This window comes from Myotis brandtii, unplaced genomic scaffold (genome assembly GCF_000412655.1).
Source record: "Myotis brandtii unplaced genomic scaffold, ASM41265v1 scaffold129, whole genome shotgun sequence".
Classification (NCBI taxonomy): Eukaryota; Metazoa; Chordata; class Mammalia; order Chiroptera; family Vespertilionidae; genus Myotis; species Myotis brandtii.
In genome coordinates this window covers 814373-835511 of record NW_005354551.1, presented here as the reverse complement: position 1 = coordinate 835511, position 21139 = coordinate 814373, and the positions used below count along the sequence as shown (strand labels likewise).

Sequence of the window (21139 nt, the reverse complement as noted above, 5' to 3'; positions counted from 1 at the left end):
GGAGGGGTCAGGGGAGCCAAGATACAAGTGCACAAAGGCCAGTGTGCCGGCTGGCAACCACTCAACCCTGGACAGAAAGCCCAGGCCTTCTGTCTCCCCTGGGGCGTGTCCCCACTTCCTGTGGCCCAGGGCCGGCCTGCTGACAGCACTAGCGCATCTGGGATTCCAGCTGCTGTCATGAGGCTGGCTCCCTTCCTGACGGAGAGCAGTTCCACTTCAAAGGGCCTGGCCTCCGCGGTCTTAGCCAAGTCCTTGAAAGCAGGGTGCTTTTTCCTTTTTCCTTTCAGCATGTTGGGGCAAAACAGACGATGCCCTCTATTTGAGATCGACACGGCAGTTATGTTGGACAAGCTCCTAGGATGGACTTCACGGAGGATTCAGAGCCTCATGGATGAGAAAGTGTGAGACTGTATGGAGAGCCCACGTGCCACCTGTGCTTGTGGGATGGAGGCCACTTGACAGCAGGATCCCCTTCCTCGGGGGTCATGGTCTTGCTTCTGCTGGGACACAACAAAGGCTCGGTCCAGTAATGAGCGTGTGTGCAGGTCCCAATTCAAAGAGCGGACCCAGGTCAGCCAGAAGAGATCATACCCTCCTCGACAAGTCACAGGATGAACTCTGCAACCTCCTTCTTCCCAAAATTTGATGGGGCTCAGGAACCTCACCACATGAAGAAGTATCATCAACTTGCCTGAAACATGCATTTTAAAAAGTGATAGGCCCTGGCCGGGTGGCTCAGTTCGTTAGAGCATCATCCTGATACGCCAAGGTTGTGGGTTCGATCCCCAGCCAGGGCGCATAGAGGAAACAACCGATGAATGTATAAAGAAGTCAGTTTCTCTCTCCCCCACACCCCTCTCTCTAAATTCTTTTTTAAAAAAATTGATATATGGTCAGCAGTATGCTGTATTAACTTGATAAAAAAAACAAAAACTGGTTCTGTGGCTTGTTGGGGAAAAGCACAAGAAATACTTGTTCTGTGTATTCTAGTCAGGAACATTATTCATGTCTCAAGAGGTAAATAAGAACGAAAAGCATGATGCTCAGGCCATGGAAGCAGCCTGGTGCCTGCGCGGCCCCAGTTCCTGATGTTCTTGGCAATGGAAGCTGCCCCTCTGGGAAAGGACCTGCCCACCACAGACAGACATCTCCAAAGCACTTTCTAAATGTGCCTTGAGTTTCAATGACCCCGCAAATAAAGCACCAAGGCGGCTTGTGTTTGACCGTTAGCTTCGTGCTCCTTCTGGGACAAGAGGAAACATTTATGTCACAGGATGATCAGACACCTTTCCAGTCATTTCAGCTCCCAAGGGCCACCAGGGCAGGGGTTCCAGGTAGCTTGGCTTTGTTCATTCTTTTTGAAGACTTGCAGAGGACTCCAAAGCATTTTCTCACAAAAGTTAGAATCTGGTTACAAAGAGTAACCCAAAGTATTTTACCCCAACAATATTACTGCTTAGCTTCAGTGTGGAGGGTAAACAAGGCAGCAAATATCGCCTTGTTCTACGAGCTAAGAAAACTAAGACAAAGCAAAGGAACTTCTCCGTCATAAGGTAAATGGTGAGATTATCTGGAACACAGGAGACCCAACTTCTCAAACCTGCCCTTTCAGCACTTGCCTGAACAGCTCGCAGGCTCCTGAGCCCGATGAACTGAACAGCCAGGCTTGAAAAAACCCCAAGGCTCGGGATGTGAGAGGAGGAGGTAGTTTTCTGTGTCTCCCTATACTCAGGACTTGGCACGAGGCTGTTCATTCAGTGAAATATGCCAAAGGGGCAGTGTTTTGTAAGTGCTTCTAATTTTATTTTAATGAATCAAGGATTCCAATGTTGACAATCAAATCCCCAGTTAATATTGGTGTCCATAAAATAAGGTGTTGGGGGTGGTAAACTCATAGTCTCAAGCATCAGAAAGGCAGGTGATAAAACCTGCGCCTTGTGGGAAGGGGTGTCGGGGCTGAGGTGCTAACAGGTGCGTGGGGTGAGAGCCTAACATCGAAAACACTGGCTTTTCACCCACTGAACTCTGCTCCCAGTTCCCTGCAACACTGAACAGGCTGCACAGTCAGATGCCAGGGAGAGAGGACCTGATGCTCCTCCCTGATCCTGTAACAGGAAAGACAGGCTTTAATGCCCATTTCACTCCAGCAGTCACATCAGCGATAAATCATCCCCTGGGTATTTAAAACAGGTTCTTCTAACCCAGCATTAGCTTCAAATATCAACCAGGGTCTGACAACATAGACTAACGGGACACTTACAGGAACAACAACAAAAATTCACCTGGACAATGATTCCATAGAAATAAAAGGACAGTCATTTCTTTTTAATTTGGCAGAAAGATAACAGTAATTCCAAACAACAAAGTCCATTAATACACAGGCGGATACTTATTCCCTCAGGGAATGAAGATGTCCAAATGGCAACCTATATTTCAGGTACGATGTTGCACACCTCAGTTTGGGACTGAGGAATGGCCAACAGTGTAAGGGCGGCGGGAGGAGGACTCCAGCTTTAGAAACCTTCTACCGAAGAAGGCTGGCCTAACATCATAGAAAAGGTCACGTGCACATTAAAAACCCAATGGAAGTCTCTGCACTAAAATGTGGTCACAGCCAATTGGTCTCCATCCATTTGTCACTACAAAGCAAGAACCGGGCTTTAGGTTACAGCGTGGCCCTGCTTTTCCCATACAAAGTGGTGAGGGTGGCGCTGCAAGGGCACTACTGTGGGTGGGAAAGAGGTCCCAGCCCAAGGCTTCTCCACTCCCAACAGCATAGGAGAGCGGCCCGTGAAGGCAGATTCCAACTCAGTGGGTCTCGGGCCCAGGTTCCTGCGTTCCTAACGCAGCTTCGTGCTGCTGTGGGGCCATAGCCGACATCTGAGCAGCGCTGATGGAACAAGGAGAGACCACTGCTGGGGATCCCACAGGCTTGGGGAGCATCACCTGCTCACTGGGCCCACCCGACTCCCAGCCCTGGGGAGTGTCATTAAAGGAGCCAGTACTGAGATTGGATCAACAGCCGAAGACACGCAAAAGGCCGCTATTTTGTGCCCTTGTGTGAGAGCGAGACTCAAGTAACAAAATGTAAAACTACTAACAGCAGACTGGGAGAAACAGATCTCATTTCGGGGAGCTAATGACAGGTTGGTGTCAATCCCCGGGAAGAACGTCCTCTGGCAAACAGCTGCTGAGCAAGGAAAAGGCAGCAGCTGCCTCTAGCACTAGGCAAACCTCTGCACAAGCCTTTACCTTGGGAAAGAATAAGTTGCTTGGCATGTTATCACTCTTATGCGCCAGCTCCATTTGGAGCAAAATAAAAGAGCGAGATCTAAAAACGAGGATCAGACCCGGCTGGCGTGGGACAGTGGCTGAGCATCGACCTATAGACCAGGTCACGGTTCGGATTCCCAGTCGAGGCACATGCCAGGGTTGCAAGCTCCTCGACCTATAGACCAGGTCACGGTTCGGATTCCCAGTCACATGCCAGGGTTGCAAGCTCGATCCTCAGTGTGGGGCGTACCGGAGGCAGCTGATCAGTGTTTCTCTCTCATCATTCATGTTTCTCTTTCCCTCTCTGAAATCAATAAAAATATATTTTTAAAAAGATGATCAGCTATCTGTGATCTTAACTGAGTCCTTTTCCTGTGCTGACCGAAGGTGGGAACTACTGGTTCCTAGGATGGCTTGAGGGTCCTGTGTGCCGCTCTCTCCCACACAGGCTCATTAAACAAACCCAGTGTCCCCAGGGGGCAAAGACTGAAGACATTGCAAACACAGAGGGGAAACACAAGAAGCTATAATTTTGCCCAAAAGCCATGGTTGTTCTGATAAAAAGAGCTATTCAAAAGGGATGCTGCCAGGGTGACTAGCCCTCCAATTGAAACCTGCCTCCCCTCCGTTATTTGAGTTTAAATGTTTAGAAATGGGGGAGCGGGAAACCTAGCACAAACCTAGAGCTAAAAGAAAACGTTAGCAAAAGAGACATCCAAGTCTGCATCTCTGCCCCAGAGATGTACATACATACTCAACAGAAGAAACAGCGAAACAAACTCCAGTCGTAAACTCTATTTAAAAGTCCTTCAATGTTCTTAGGAATATTGCTTCGGTTGTATGTTGCTCATAACGATAATCCTGAATTAGATAAAATGGCCACTTTCCCCCCTCTCTTTAAACAAAGTGATGTAAAGATCCTTTCTGGCCATTCCGGAAGAATGTTTTCAAAAAGAGAGGTGAGATGCAAGGGATGGTGGACTTGAGAGACAGGAAGACATTTTACAAAAGCCTGTGCCGTCCACACGAACTTCAGTCCACTCCGCTCTTCTGAGGCCGGATGGTTCAATAGTGCCAGGCGGGTCTGACTTTCTGCTTCTGAATAACAGCAGAACTGGAGGAAGATGTTACCACATGTTTTAACATTCGTCGTCCTTTCCGGAAGGCTTGAAAGCAAAAAGCCTTTGAAGCCAAAAACGAGGCAGAGTCCCTTGGTCACTGCAGGAGACACACAGGTACCCCCTCCTGTGCCCAACACTAAGAGACAGACCGCCGGGCAGCGTGTGAGGCGGACGTGGAGAGCAATCTAATCTGAAGACACTTTCCCACAATTATGGCAAGTTCTTCACTTTCATGCTTTATTGAAAGTAAAATATGAATCAAAGACAGGTACTGGTAAGCAGATTACGTCTCTAAAGAGTTACTTTTAGCTCAGAGCAGAATGTCGTCCCATTTACTGTGATACAAATCCCTTATGGGCCAATGCATCTGGCATGAAACTCGAGCAAGGAAATAGAACAGAACTTTATTCCCTCCCGCGATTATAAATCTCATATGTAAACATGATTTACTGTTACTGCTACTAAACTGGCTTGATCTTTATTCGCCTTTCCCCCACCCCCACCCCTTAAATAGAAAACCTGAAACATTTCCTTCAAGTCTGAGGCCCTTCAGTGCAATTGGCTTTATTTGACACAAGGCATTTGGGACGGTCACTTTTGAATGGTTTTCTGCCTTTTGGAAGAGTCACGTAATGATTCAATTCTTAAATCCAGCTTTTCTTTAATGCCCTAACATGTCAAACTCCTCTTCCCTTCTGGTCATTTCTTAGCAGCCAGGAAAGGTCCAAAAGATTAATGTCCAAGGAGACCAGTACCTGGGAAAAAAAACACGTGGAGGTATAGTTATGAACCAAAAATTCAGAGTCCATGCATTCCACTCACCCAGAATACACCACCCCAGGGACTATGCACCTTAATGAATGAGTGCAGCAGCCCCTTGGCGCTGAAGGGCAGGAAAAAATAGCAGCCACGCCCTGGCTGGTTTGGCTCAGTGGATAGAGCGTCGGCCTGCGGACTGAAGGGTCCTGAGTTCGATTCCGGTCAAGGGCACATGCCCGGGTTGCGGGCTCGATCCCCAGTAGGGAGCAGGCAGGAGGCAGCTGATCAATGATTCTCTCTCATCATTGATGTTTCTATTTTCTATCTCTCTCTCTCTCCCTTCCTCTCTGAAATCAATATATATATATATTTTTAAAAATCAGCCAACTGTAGGTTTTTCAGCTAAATCCCATTTCTGTTCAAAGCCATGTGTTGTCTTCATGCAGTTAATGAGATTTGACTGACACTCATCAGATGGCCATTGTTCATTAAAAAAAAAAAAATTTTTTTTTTTTGCTTTGCTTTGGTTGTGACAACAGGGGTTTCTTTGCAGTCGTGATACGCAGACAACAAAGGGGCACTGGGAGGAAGGCTTTCCACGGGCCAGTGGCTCCTTCACTCATTTCCTTTAGCAAAGGCACCCTGACATCCGATTCAAACGACTCCTGGGCAAAATCACAACCTGCCTGGACCTCTGGAGCCGGCCACCACCAGTTAAAATGGCAACAGTAAATGCCAAAGGTCTGTACTTGGTGGATTAGTGAATAACATTGGTGTGCACAACTATAGCGGCCAAGATGGAGTACAAGGCACTGCTGTGTTTCTATCTAAAGTAATAACCCAAGACATGCCTTCATTCTAAATAGATTAATGAAACCTTTTCACTGAACCTCATATAGTTCAGCAAATTCTTCTCCTCCAATTCTTATCAGTTGCACACAAACTGTTTTGCTCACAGATGGGACTGACAGGGTGAACTGGAAACAGGTTAAATATAAACCTCGAAATGCCACTAGCTAATTCCCCAACCTCCCCCCACCCCCGCCAAACAAGAGAAAGCAGAACGGACATGTGCCAGTAGATACTGCGACCACACAGGCCCCATTGGAGGCCCGAGCGCTGAAAAGGATAACGAAGAAGCTCGAATAAAAAATGCATTTAACTAAAATTAATTTCAGTCATGAGACTCAGATGGAATTAAATTTTAAAATCAAATTATAGCCTTCACTTTAATAGAAAATTACAGTATGACTCTGACATTCACGAACAGAACATGACAAATGTAACTTACCTTTAAACCCTTCTTCTGGCATACACACTGGCGGGGGGGAAAAATCCAAATTAGAAAGACTGTCGTGACAGATAGTAAGTAACAAGATCATGTCAATGCCCAAGATGAGGTTTAAAATAACTTTTAATTACTTCACCCATAATCATTACTTTGGAAGTTATGGGTGATAATTATCAGATGACATTCTTCGTTTTTACATTCGGCGCGGCTCCAGGGAAGCCTGGAGACAACCCCGGGGCTGACCTCAGGAGCTGGCCCCCCTCCTCCCATCCCCACATGCCGGAAGGAACCACTTTTGACTCTTGCAGCCATTTCTTATGGTGTGCAACCTCTTTTTTTCTAAATAACATGCTTATATTGCTATTCCACTATTTTAGACAATTCCTCACGGAATGAGACCAGCTACACTTCCTCCTGACACTGTGGTCCTTTGTTGTTAGGCTGATCTCCAGCGTTCACATTATTTTTTAAATTTTATTAATACTGCTCACAGTCGAACCCTTTGGTGTACTGTGGCTACACTGCTTGTCTGGTATGGTTTTTACGGTTTTCTGAGTCGGTAGCTCTGCAATATTTATGTGTTTCATCTTCTCTATACCATCTCCAACTCAAGGGCAAATTCTTAAAGACCTGTGAGCCTCAGAACAGTCGTCTATCGCTTCCACTTTCCCGAAGCCTGCATCCCGCGGCTCCTACCCACGCCGGGTGTGCGCCGGGAAGTAACGGGCCTCGGCCTCACCTTCTAGTTTAACTTCTTCAATGAGCTGAGACACATACTCTAACTGCCCATCTGAGGTGCCGGGGGAAGAAGCAGGGTGACATGGAGGTAAAGCGAGGGGCTGTGAGGATCTGGGGGACAGCGAGGTGTCCACCTGCTTCCTATACAGTTTTGCAGCCGGTTTCCTGTTTTTAGGCTCATACCTCACTCCCACTTTCAGGGGTGCCTGGGGCCTCCCATTCCTGTGTGCCTGATCTGAATTAGCTTTGCTTCCTGATGACCTCTTCCATCTGTAGGCTGACGTTTATTTCGGGTTTTTGTGTGTGTGTTTTTCAGGTCAGCTAAATAATTACTACTCTTCTCCCTGCTTTCCATTTACAACATGTAGACGCTTTTTTTAAGGTTAATAGTATTATAGATGAAAGCTTAAATATCTATAATTCCACATCCTTCTAACAAGTTAATCAACAAATTCCTACAATAAATTTGCCTTTACCTTGCAAGACATCATCCATTGCAGCATAATCAGCAATTGGTTCATCAGCCTAGACAACAAATGAAGACAATTCAAAACATAAGGGAGAGGCAGCCAGGAGGAAGTCTGGCCCAGGAGCCGACTACTGTGTGGCCACAAGACACAAATCTAAACACTGTCCAGTAGAGAACTGGGTTCGAGCCACAGCCGGCGAAGTTGAGGATTAACGGAGGGTGGCCAGCCTGAAATGGGTCTAAACTCAACACCCGCAAAACTGCACACTGTATGTGGCATGTTTTCCAACTCCTAAAAACACCTCTAGATGTAGAGATGTTTAGATACCAAGGTTACTAAACTGGTTTAATTAATGTGAATTCACATGCTGGTGGTGGCCGAGTTAGGCAGGAATTAAAGTCAGACTGGTCCTCTAAAAATACTAACTAGGTTAGCCCTGACCGGTTTGGCTCAGTGGATAGAGCATCAGCCTGCAGACTGAAAGGTCCCAGGTTCGATTCCAGTCAAGGGCATGTACCTTGGTTGCAGGCACATCCCCAGTAGGGGGTGTGCAGGAAGCAGCTGATCGATGTTTCTAACTCTCTATCCCTCTCCCTTCCTCTCTGTAAAAAAATCAATAAAATACATTTTAAAATAAATAAATAAAAATAAAAATACTAACTAGGTTAAAAATACATTGTTTTCCTGCCTCACTAACAAGCTCCCTTCCTCTCTGTAAAAAATCGGTGAAATATATTTTAAAAAACAAAACAAAAAAAAAAAACCAAACAAACAAACAAAAAAAAAACAAAACACCCTGATCCTTTTTAGGGCAGAAGCCAACACAGAGCCCGAGCTTCTGGTGGGATTAGCGGGAAGGACAGGGGCCAATGGCCAGTGGAGAATCTAATTGCCCATCAGAAGTACAAACCCACTGTCTCTAGGATTTTAGACAGGCCTCCTAGGACTCAGCAACTCAATAGGTTTTCAAAATAATTCCACAGAACCTACAGTTCCAAGAATGGAGAAAGTAAACAGCAGGAGGGGTAGGTGGCAGGGTGAGGGTGTGTGTATGTGTGGGGCAGATATGGGTCTGCTCCATCATGTCCAGGGCCTAGCTTATCTCCTCAGAACTGAGGCGCCTGGGTATGATCTATGTCACCGTTCAAATACCCTATGAACATTTTAGCACAGTGGGGATGCTTCTGGCCACATAGAAACAACAAAGAAGCAAATGAAAGTGATGAGTAGGTACCTCTAGACACGAGAACCACTGGGCAAATAAGGCTGGTTCAATGACTCACTTTCTGTGACAATTTCTGAGAAGCCCTACTACCTAACATACCTCCTACATCCATTCTACCCAAAGCGAGTTTCCATCAGCTGGACAAGAATCCCATGAAGACAACCAAACGTATTTTGACTGTTGTGGCTAAGCCTCGGGTCCGTGTGATTCCTAACATGACTGGCTGCTATCTTTGAGCCTGGAGGAAATGAGCGAATGCTTTCATGGTAGAAGTATCGTTAATTCTGCTGATCCAGAGTTAGGGAGGAGGCTCAATCTAGATCCATTATTTTTAACAAAATTATGAAAACTTCAATGATGCCATGACCTCCTCTAAGTCTCTGCGGCTCGGCCACGGCTGGAGAACCAAGACGCCAGCACGAATTCATGGCTGTCACCTGTTACCACACCCTGCTGAGGACCCGGGCAGCCGTAACCACCACTGCAGCAGCTCACACGTGGGTGTGCATCATTAAAAAGTTCCAGAGAAAAGAGAAGGAAAAAACCTTCTAGAATTCCTCAGGTAAGAAACCGTCACTTACCTTTAACAAAATGACAGATTCCGGAATGACTCCAAGGGTGCCGAGGGTGGCACCGTCATCAGTTAAAATCTTTCCATCAATGGAGAGATTCTGGTCAAAAGGAGCGACTGAAAATGCATGCATGATCTGAGAAAAAAAAAAGAAAAGAAAGTTGGTATAAAGCAAAATGCTGAGACTTATACCCCATTTGAATAAATAGATTCCTTAAAAAATAAAAGAACTCGAGTACAAAAGACATTACTGTGTTCAGTCAGCCCACTTGCTACCTACCTACTGAGGCTACAATCCCAACACATCTGGGAACTCCCCTAGGAGGGCTGGTAGAGAAACAATTATACCCACAGATCCTTTAGTCCTGCGCCTATCACCTCTCCGAGGGTGGGGGTGGGGGTGGGGGGGAATCAAAGGAGCAGAAGGTGGGGCTGGGCTGACAGCTCCTCTGGTCATGAGGCTCGGGCAGGGCCACTACTGTCATCAGCCCAAGTGACCATGTCCAAGTCCCACAGCCTTGTAATCATCAAGTCTTTAAATTAACCAGCAGGTGATTTGGACTCTTCTTCCTTCTGCTTTGATTCCTCTAGCAAGCAGCCTGGACTACACAATTCAGTCCTTGGGACACATATTCTTAGACTGATCATTCATCTAGGAACCAAAATATGAATTCCTTAAGGGTAAGGACCCTAGTTCTAGCCAAGTGTTAAAAAGTAAATACATTCAGAAAGACTACTAGGTATAATACTTACACATTTTCGAACTCAGAAAAACTGTTCATTTTTATTATTTCCCGGTGTGCACTTTATTATGCTTCATGACTCAGTTACATCCTTCTTGAGCGCATTCTATTACATGTATTTTTCATTATTCCTATACCCATGATGTAGAGGAAAACCATCCTACCTTTCCATGCACTCTCTTCCTCTACCCTTTGAACCTGGGAAGGCAAAACGAGCCTAGCAAAGCAGCCTGAGCCAACTGTGTGTATAACAGGGGCCAGGAGATTTCCGTGCTGGGACAGCTGGGAACACAAAAGTGGTTTTAATAACAGCACACAGATAAATAAGAACCTCGACGGGACTTCTCAAAAGGACATCAGCCCCCGAGAAGCGAGCAGGGATCGATCAAACAGGGACGGGTGGCTACAGTGCACTGACATCATCAAGAACCGCCTATGAAGCAATAAGCCTATTTCTGGGAAGGGAGAAGAATCGACAGGACAGTTCTACCAAAGCCAGCCCAGCACACAGGCCCCGGGACCTGTGAAGAAGGACCAGTTACACGGAGGCATCGCATACAACGAATGTGGGAAATGTCACAGCTGCGTGGCTGGAGGAATGCTGGCTCATATCCCTGAATGCTAATGGTCTTCGCACCACCCTATGGACTGACAACAAGTACCCCTGGACACAAGCACGATCGGTGAGGGGCCGATGCTCAGACTTTATTATTTGAGCACACAGACAAGGACATTAAAATTCACTCTAGAACTAATGAAACATTTAATAAGAAGCTACCTGTCAAATACTGTGCTAAGAGCAAGAAAGATAAAAGTGACTGATGCCACTCTGGAGTTCACAGGAGTGAGAGCAACAATGTGAAGGCGGCGGCGGGAGGTACGGGTAAGATCCAGGGGGACACGGAAGAGAGAACAGCCAGCTCTACAACCGGACGCCAGGACAGGTTTTGTAGAAGAGATTCGAGGAAAAATGAACAAGTGTGTGCTAATGAGGAGAAAATGATTTTAGAACAAGGGAACAGGCTAATTAAAGACATGGAGGCCTTTGGTACAATAACTCATAAACCGTAAGTACTAGGAGAATGCTTGAGTAGAACTAATATTATATAAGTGTGTTTAACAAGTAGATACAGCTTTCCTGATCTATAGAGCAATTAGGGAACAATGTTTTCCTAACGGTGAGTGGCTCCCTGCTGCTTGCTAGTGTGTGTGTGTGTGTGTGTGTGTGTGTGAGAGAGAGAGAGAGAGAGAGAGAGAGAGAGAGAGAGAGAGAGAGAAGGAAATGTACGAGCAATGGCTTCCACTGCCAGCCATTTAACCTGTGCCAACACTTCCTCCTTTCTAAGGCAGGCAATACCACCCACTCAAAACCTATTTTTGGGAAAATGAAATAACACAATAAAACACTGCATCCTTTGAGAAAGGAGATGAATAAATTATACTTCATTTGCTTTATGGCATCATAGGTGGATGAATTAGTAATCTGGCAAAGCAAGTTTCTTCAGGTTTTAAAGAACTGCAAAGGGATATGTCTAGGCTAAGCCATTGAGTTTTATAAAGCTTGTCGTTCTATTAACTTGGAATTGTAGTATTCCCTGGAGGAAAGGCTCCATCAAACACAAAAACAGGCTTTTCAAAAAACCACCCACCACCACTAAGCGGGGATCACACGCATGCCCACCATAAGCCCCGATGCTGCCCAGGCTGCTGGGGTAAAAGGGTCACATCCAGTCGACACTTTCAAAGCTGCCACACTGAGCAGCTAGGAGAAATGGCATTTCGTTGTCCTTTGTTTGGACCCTGCTTAGATCACAGCGGTGCCTGAGCAGGTGGGAGATGAGAGGAAGGACACGGTAAAGGAACTGTCTGAGCAGAGCCCATTTCGGGACGTTCACTTGAACAGCTGCTGCCTCCTAACAACCCATCGGTGCAGGTTACACACTCCTATCCTAGATAGGTGATTTCTGCTGACTTTTTGACTTATTCTTCAAAAATGGTAGTCCATAATAGAAGCAGCACAGGCTTTTCAAATGCCTCCACCACAGGGGCTCTTTGTGCCCTTGAAAGGGTTTGAATGTTCGAGGTTTACCACTGACAGGCAGAAAGCCGGTGACAGAAGCAAGCTTTCTCAGATGGAAAAGGTACAATAAACAGAGGGAAGATATTGTGCCAACAGGTTTATTTCCAGAGCCATGGGTTCAACCGAGGGAAACGCTGTTCCCCGGACAATCTGGAACACATAACACCCTCAAAGGAAGCCTGTACTTTTGCCTCAATCACAATGATAAATATCAGCAACAAGAAAGATGCATAACCATTAGACTATGCCACATGAAAGCAGCAACGAGGGAAATTTGGTCAGCTTTTTGGACATATAGCAGTGACTGAAACAGATCAGGGGCCAGACTTTCCTCCTGGACATCTTGAACTTATCAGCCCCCTTTGCCTGCGTTGTGAGATATACCAGTGGCACGCTCATTTACAGCCCTTCCGCTTTAGCGCCGAGAACTAACACTCCGTGAAGCCTTTTCACAATGCCCACATTGCATTCATTAAATTGATCTGTACAGCAATGCATGCTTTTAGGGGGACAGAGAGGAAATGATGTGAGATGGATCTTTACAAAACAATATGAAAACACCAGTCTGAGAAGAGAGGTGAAGGTAATTTTAAAATTCTACCAAACAGACTTATCTGACATCAAAAATATTATGATGAAAAGAATTTCTGACTCATCCAATAAACAATTAAGCAGCTGCCTTTTACATCCCCTTAAATTTGACAGAAGATCCTGGTAATAATCGGCTCAGATGCCCATTAAGTGGTCAGAGAAAAGCATACACCAGAATAAAGTGAGAGAACAATTATTCTGGAACAACCCCGACAAGTTAACAAACTGACACTCAGTGTTTCTTGTTGGAAAGCTACTCAGAACTTGTTCAAATTTCAGAATCCAAAAACACTTTCATCTTCATAGAAAGCTTGTCTGTTCTAAAAACTTCTGATCATTTTAAAGAATAAGTTATTTTAATGTTGAGGCCCTGCAGGCATTATTCCGAAATCAATAAAACCTTCTCAGTGGCTTAATACATGACTAGAGATCAACCTAGAAAAAACCAGTTACACATATGAACATGGGTGGAAAGCAGGGATTTATGAAGGTCCTTTTAGTCCACAACATACTCAGTGTTATGCTGTCCTCACCTGAATTTTCAATTCTTTCAGTGTCTGATTAGCAGAAACAAGAAGTGCTTTCTCGCCACGAACTTTTCTATGCCGCATACTCCGTCGAATAACTTGCTTCTGATAGGCAATGTAATTTTGATGGGATATCTTTTGCCTTTTTGTTCCTCCGTTGCTCTATAATAAAGATTCAAAACAAAGGAAGCAATGAAATAATCCACAGTATTACTCGTGCTCTACTTATGAGTCCCCTAAAGATTGAAATTCAATGTCAGAAGTAAGTCGAGGTGATCAACCAAAGACTTTGTATGCATATATGCATAACCCATGGGCACAGACAGTAGGGTGGTGAAGGCTGGGGCAGGGGTGGGAGTGGGCTAGAGGGGGTTGATGGGGGTGGGGGTGGGAACGACATATGTAATACTTTCAACAATAAATAATTTTTTAAAAAATAATCTTTTCTTCCTATATCATTTAAAAAAAATAAGTAGAGACTCATTTTTAGCAGGCTCACAGAATTGAATAAAGAAAAGAATGAATGAGATAATTCTTCTAACTGCATGTAAGCTCCAAGATTGTTTTAAGAAGACATTATAAAAAGAACATTTAAAAGCAAAATGATATGTCTGACCTTAAATCAGAAGACATGTGATATGCTGGAAAACTTTAAGATTTTTTTTTAAGAGAGTTCATTATTTTTAATTTTTTAAATATATTTTATTGATTTTTTACAGAGAGGAAGGGAGAGATAGAGAGTTAGAAACATCGATGAGAGAGAAACATCGATCAGCTGCCTCCTGCACACCCCCTACTGGGGATGTGCCCGCAACCGAGGTACATGCCCTTGACTGGAATCGAACCTGGGACCCTTCAGTCTGCAGGCCGACACTCTATCCACCGAGCCAAACCGGCTAGGGCAAGATTTATTTCTGTTTTATCCTCATTGGAGGATATGTTTATTCATTTTAAAGAGAGAGAGAGGAAACATTGATCGGTTGCTTCCTGTATGTGCCCCTACCACCACGGATCGAACACACAACCTAGGTATGTGCCCTGACTAGGAATTGAACCCACAACCTTTTGGTGTATAGGATGACTCTCTAAATGACTGAGCCACCCGGCCAAGGATAAGATTATTAGTTGAATTCATCATCCTAATTTATTTGTATTAAATGTTTTTGAGATGACATGGAAATTTAGTATAAACTGCTGAGAACTTTAAACACTTCCATGCTGGTTTAAGTATTCAGATGTGAAATGTCATAACGAACTTAAGGGTGGTTCAGCAACAAAATACAGGAATACACATGGGCACGTAATACATCTTATACTAGTCTTAAGGAAAAAATAATAGGTAAGGACCAAATGTCATTCTACAAGTTTCATCAGCGTTGACTTTTTATGAACTCCCGTGTTTCCTTAACCTTTCCTGACGACTGTCAGAATCGTTGAACCTAGCCTGGTGCAATTCCTAGCCTGTGGGCATCACCCTAAACAAATGCTCTTCTGTGTTTGCATCCTGATCCTCTTCCGCTTCTACAAGGCATCCTATAAATGCCTCATCAAGAGTCTAACAGAGGCCCTGGCCGGTATGGGTCAGCGGTTAGAGCATCAACCAACGTAATGAGGGGTCACAGGTTCAACTGCTGGTCACGGGCACATACATGGATTGTAGGCTGTATTCCTGGCCCTGGTCAGGGCACATGTGGGAGGCAACCAATCAATGTGTGTCACTCTCACATCAATGTTTCTCTCTCTCTTCCCCTTCCCTCCCTTCCACTGTCTCTACAAATTAATGGGAAAAATATCTTCAGATGAGGATTAACAAAAACAAACAAAAAAGAACCCTTTTCCCTGGTTTAATGAAATCTGAATGAGGTAACCATGAGGCACTGGCTCGTCAGCTGTGCACAGCAGAGCGGTTTCGGGATCATTATGGACACAGATGCCACAGTCATTACCATGGGAGCTCCAGAGATTTACGAAGCGGAAGAGGATCAGGATGCAAACACAGAAGAGCATTTGTTTAGGGTGATGCCCACAGGCTAGGAACCGCACCAGGCTAGGTCCAATGACTGTGACAGTCATCAGGAAAGGTTAAGTAAACATGGGAGTTCATAAAAAGTTAAAGCCGATGAAACATTTTTCTTAATCTCGATCGACTATTGAAAGAAAAGGTAAAACTGGACCTAAATTCCACAATTAGGAAAAATATCTACAGTAATGTGAAATTTTACTTTAGGAACACAAAACACAACCAAATAACAAAGCCCTGAGCATTAAGCATGATACATTTTTTAATGACTGGTTTTAAATGGGTCTAAAAGCTTTTCCCAGAATTACTTTTTAAAAAATCCATAGAATTTAAATCCAACTTATCTGACAAAAAGCAGCCCATTGGTTTTAAATGGCTTTTAGTTACCTAAGTGATAACCAATACTGGGTTCATTATTAACCTAAATTGTAGATTAGGTCAAAGTCAAAGGAACTGTGTTGATCTAGCTTAAGAGAAAAGAGGAAAAGAGATTTTTTCATCTCCATTAAGGACAACTAGAAATCATTTGCTATTAGAGGGATTTAAAACAGCAATTATAAAAGCTATCTATGTACTGAGATACTGTAATGTACAGTTGACCCTGAACAACACGGGTTTGAACTCTGCAGGTTCATTTAAACATGGATTTCCCCCCGCCCCCCCCCAGGAAATAGAATAATTGTATTTTCTCTTCCTATGATTTTAATTTTTAAAAATATTTTCATTGATTTTTAGAGAGAGAGGAAGGGAGAGGGAGAAACAGCAATTCGAGAGCAAAGCATCAGCAGCTAACTCCTGCACGCCCCCTACCGGGAATCCAGCATGCAACCTGGGCATGTGCAGATGGGAATCTCTTGGTGCCCAGGGTGACGCCCAACCAACTGAGCCACACCGACCAGGGCTCTTCCTTATGATTTTCTTAATAACATTTTCCTTCCTCTAGCTTACTTTATTGTAAGAATACAGTATATATTATGCATAATATACAAAAAGTGTTAACTGACTGTGTATGTTATTGATAAGGCTTCCAGTCAACACTAGGCTATTAGGAAAATTTCTGGGGAGTCAAAAGTTATACGTGGATTTTTGACTGTACGCAGGGTCAGCAGCCCGAACCCAGTGTTGCTCAAGGGTCAACTCTGTTACAAAGAAAAGGTTTGAGGAGGCTGGCATTCTGAAAAGACTTGATATTCTGGGACTCTACTCTTTTCTAAAGAAGGAAGGTTACACTTGAGATTTTATTGTGGGACAAGAACTATTTAAAACATTCTAGAGTATTACAACTTCCAAACAAGGAGAAGATAGAAGAAAATTACAAAGTATAAAATGTAATTACAGCATAAAAAGCAATGTTTCCCAACGTCCTCTATCATATTTGTACATGTGAAATCTGTTGTCATCCACATTGAAGAATTCCACATTCACTTTTGTAAACTGATGTGGTTATGACCAATGAATAAAACTACATATTCAAAAAAGTCAGCTTTCCAAAAGCCTAAATCTCTTGAAAATGTGAAGAGTTTTCTAAATACTTTTTAGATGAAAAAGCAAAGCTTGAAATAACAGAAACTAAGAACAATAAGAACATACACGTCAAGTTTTACAAACTAATTTAAAGTTTACCAGAGGGAACAGAAAGTGAGTTGGTGACCACAGGTAGTAAAAAATATAGGGAAAAGATGAGATTCCCAATGGACTATTAAACCATACACCCGAGAGGTAATAAAGCCGTATGGTATTGCCCTAGCTGGTTTGGCTCAGTGAATAGAGCATCTGCCTGCAGACTGAAGGTTCCCAGGTTCGATTCCAGTCAAGGGCACGTACCGGGTTGTGTGCTCGATCCCCAGTAGAGGGCGTGCGGGAGGCAGCTGATCAATGATTCTCTCATTGATATTTCTAACTCTCCCTCTCCCTTCCTCTCTGAATCAATAAAAATATTAAAAACAAAACAACAACCATATGGTATTGCCAGCCAAGCAAACCAAAAAGAGAATAAAGCTGTAAATCAGGATGAGTATGCACACGTGTGCACACACGCACACACACACACACACACTTTTAATGTATCAACTAGAAACGCAAACAGACTTGTTTGCAGATCTGTGAAGATCATGGAAGATGAACTGTATAAGGATTTGAGATATGAAAAAGTTGACAACAAACAGGTTACAAAGGCAGAGAGGTTTGCAAACTCCTACCAAGAGACATATTATTTGACTCTGTTATCTCAAAAACCATCCCACATAACAGAAGGCATATATGCACATGGATTTTAATAGGGGGGTTATTTGCCAGAGGAAAATATCCCCTCAGGGCTGTAAACCTGCATTCCTGTAAAATGTATACATGCTGCTCTGGCCAGTGTGGCTGTTGGTTGAGGGTCATCCCATGCACAGATTCCCAGCCAGGGCACATGCCCGGGTTGCTAGCTTGATCCCAAGTCAGGAGTGTGGCATGCAGGAGGCAGCCAACCAATGTTTCTCTTTCTCAATGATTTTCTCTCTCTCTCTCAAATCAATAAAAACGTATTTTGAAATGTATAGATCTGAACTGGCACTGAAGCCAAGGCCCCCAATGCTGACTGATGGGAATACGAACTTGGTAGGACAACTTTAACAAGAGTGGCTGATCGCTGTCAGAAGGATGGTGCACAGAGTGCACGATTTTGTTCTCACAGGTGTTTTACAGTTAACATTTATGAGATGCGACAGCACAGAAAGCAAATGCTGACGTATCTCTCTGACAACTGGGAAACCACTAGTAACATTTCGCTCGGGGAGACCAAGATTCAAGTCAAAGAGGGCTTTTCAGACTTTCTCCATCGATGTTAAAAATGAAATAGCAGGATCGGTGAGCAGAGACAGGACCAGCCCAGAGTTCCGCTCTCACAGATACAGCAGATGATCACTATACCACTTACTCCGTCAGGGAGAAGGACAACCATCATTTGACTACCCTGTATTTTGGCAGAAAGAAAGAAAATCTCTCATCTGTTAAAACTAAACTCTAGGTAGAGTAGAAATTTAATGAATTTAGGGTATCCATAGAATATCCTGGAACACAGTGGCCTGACTTTTGAAGAAGATCAAACTTATCTACATTGTACACCAACCAAACATATTCCTACGTTATTTCCTGTTCTTAAGACAAGTTCCCCAATACAATGAGCATGCAGAATATAATCAAGCAACCAAAAAAGGAGAGGGGATAGGAAATCATAACGGAATAGAAAAGACTAATGTTGACATGGTCAGTTGTCTACTTACAGACCCAAAAATCTCATCTATAAACTCCATTATTAAATCTGTTGTTTACTTTATTTATGAGGAAATCTAAGATGGCTTTTTCATACTTAAAGATTCCATGATTAAGCAACAAACCAAGATATGGGTCTTGTTTTAGCCTTCTTTTCTAGCTAAAAATGTGTTACTGTGATTCTGTAATAATGCTGCCCACAGCTTTTCATGAGACATCAGGACGGCTATTGCATGCCACCAGAACGAAGGGAACGAAGGGTGTCGAGGCCCAATACCCACACGGGTGTGGAGAGACGCCTGGGGCACGGAGAGGCTGCCCTCCCTGCCAGCACAGCCGAAGGTACGACGAAGAAAAGCCGCTTCAACACGTACCTGATTAAAGTCTGGGTCCTTTTCTCCGTCTGGTTTAGCTTCTTCCTTATCCTCCTCTGTTTCGGAACTGCTCACATTCAACTCTGGAGCGGAATCCTTCATCACCTGAACGTGCGAGGAAAGCAGAGACAGACGTAGGTCAGACCTCAGAAGATGAGTCACGGAGGGGCTTTGGCTGCCCACCGTCATCAAGAGGAGGGACACCTTTATCACCGCTGGGATCACACACACACACCAGAGGTTCAAGACTCAGGGCTCTGTATCCTCCTGTAACAGGTTAAGTTTATCCTGTGGTTTATTCTTGCATCTAATGCAGCCACCGTAATGTAAGTGATCTGCACAGAACAGTCACTGTGATCGGCTTTAACGATGGTGTTATTCTGCGGCAGTTCAAAGGTGCTCTGCATTTCTCCCGGCACACTGATTGTCACGTGGTTCAGACAGGAGTCCCAATGCTACTTGATCTAACTCACGAGGCACAAATGCTCTGGAGGGCCGGTTCCTTGTCTGTCTTCTTCACCACTGTATCCCCAGCAGTGAAGCCCTTCCAGACACACAGATGACGTTCAGTAAGTATTTGTGTGCCGAATATTCATTCCACCAGCAACCACATAACCATTCGTATTCAATTCCTGTCTAATTTTAATTTTTATACCAAAAGCTCCATGGAAACAAAAATGTGATCCTCGGCAGTCCTCAGGGAAACTCCCAACAGCAAGTGAAAAGCACGAGCCTGGCCATTACCAGCCAGGGCCACAAGAGGGACTGGTACCTTTTTATTATCCACAACTTTATGGACATAGATGGTGGCTTGAGTGTATTCACGCAGGTCCCTCTGCTGTTGACACAGTAAGCCCTCTCTGCATTCTGGGCAGAGTTCTAAAGAAAAGGGAAATAGAAGACCCAAATATCTAAAAACATGTATCAAAGTTACCAGTGAGTATTCATTCAACAATTACTCATATTTTCTATTAACTGCTGAATTGTTGCACTGTTATATGCAAATAGCAACAATATAGAAACCCATTTACTATCAACAAATAAACGTACAAATCATGACATAATTGTATGATGGCTCCCCACCCCCCACCCCCCCGGGGAGTATTAGTTTGGACTGCCATGGGACCTTTAATTTTAAGTAGAGGACATAATATCCACATGCTCTTACTTCCCTTACAATGTCAACTCTTCACTACGCAAACCAAAAGCAGTATGAAAACTTACTAGGCTCAGAAATATACTGTGTTTCTGAAGGATTTACGTCTTCCACTTCAGTTCTTGTGATTTTAATTACATGATCCACAACAAACAGCTTTTGTATCATTTGCCACTCACTGGGCCATATGAGAGCTATACTGTGCAAAAAAACACAACATGCCTTAATTCAGAGAACTGATATTATCCATTAGTCTCCTAAACAGAAATCATCACAACCAGCATTTAATACAGAGGAATCAGAGGGGGAAGCCACATCAGCAGCAACGAGGAACAGTAGTTTGGGTGTTTTTTTCCACAGAAACGAATGCTACCAAAGCAAAGAAACAAAATGGACTGAAGTTACATGAATCAACTTGGTTAAATCTCAAAAACCTAAATTGAGAAAGAAGGTAGTTGGATATGGTTTTTTACTGATTTTAGAGAGAAGGGAAGGGGGGTTAAGAAAAAAGTGGGGGGAGAGGGAGAGAGGGAGAGAGAGAGAGAGAAACATCCATCAATTGCCTCCTTAGGCACCCTGAACTGGGACAACCACAACCCAGGTATGTGCTCTGATCAGCAATGGAACTGGCAATCTTTCGGTGCATGGTATGATGCTCCGACCAACCTAGCCACACTGGCCAAGGCTAGAAAAAATTTTAACCACGCAAAACATTACTGTGTGTGTGTGTGTGTGTGTGTGTGTGTGTGTTTAAAGAAATACTTTCTGAGATGGATAATCCTCAAAAATTCATGACTATTTGACCCAGTGATCCCACTTCTAGGAATATATCCCAAGAAACTAGAAACACCAATCAGAAAGGACATATGTACCACTATGTACATAGCAGCACAATTTACAATAGCTAAGATTTAGAAACAGCCTAAGTGCCCATCAGCAGATGAG

At 44.0% G+C, this 21139-nt stretch overlaps 1 protein-coding gene across 3 annotated transcripts in view; it reads right to left on the bottom strand.

Annotated features, from left to right (window-relative positions):
• Window positions 1–4066: 4066 nt before the first annotated feature.
• USP48 (ubiquitin specific peptidase 48) overlaps window positions 4067–21139 on the bottom strand; it is a 52554-nt gene continuing 35481 nt past the window's right edge. For all 3 annotated transcript variants that reach the window (XM_014534334.1, XM_014534332.1, XM_014534333.1), the window contains 8 exons: window positions 20263–20393; window positions 19811–19917; window positions 19039–19143; window positions 13396–13551; window positions 9459–9584; window positions 7659–7707; window positions 6445–6471; window positions 4067–5149 (listed from right to left, as the gene is read on the bottom strand). In XM_014534334.1, the coding sequence (XP_014389820.1) occupies window positions 5127–5149; window positions 6445–6471; window positions 7659–7707; window positions 9459–9584; window positions 13396–13551; window positions 19039–19143; window positions 19811–19917; window positions 20263–20393 (724 nt within the window). In that variant the 3' untranslated portion in view covers window positions 4067–5126. The remainder of the gene's footprint in view (window positions 5150–6444; window positions 6472–7658; window positions 7708–9458; window positions 9585–13395; window positions 13552–19038; window positions 19144–19810; window positions 19918–20262; window positions 20394–21139) is intronic.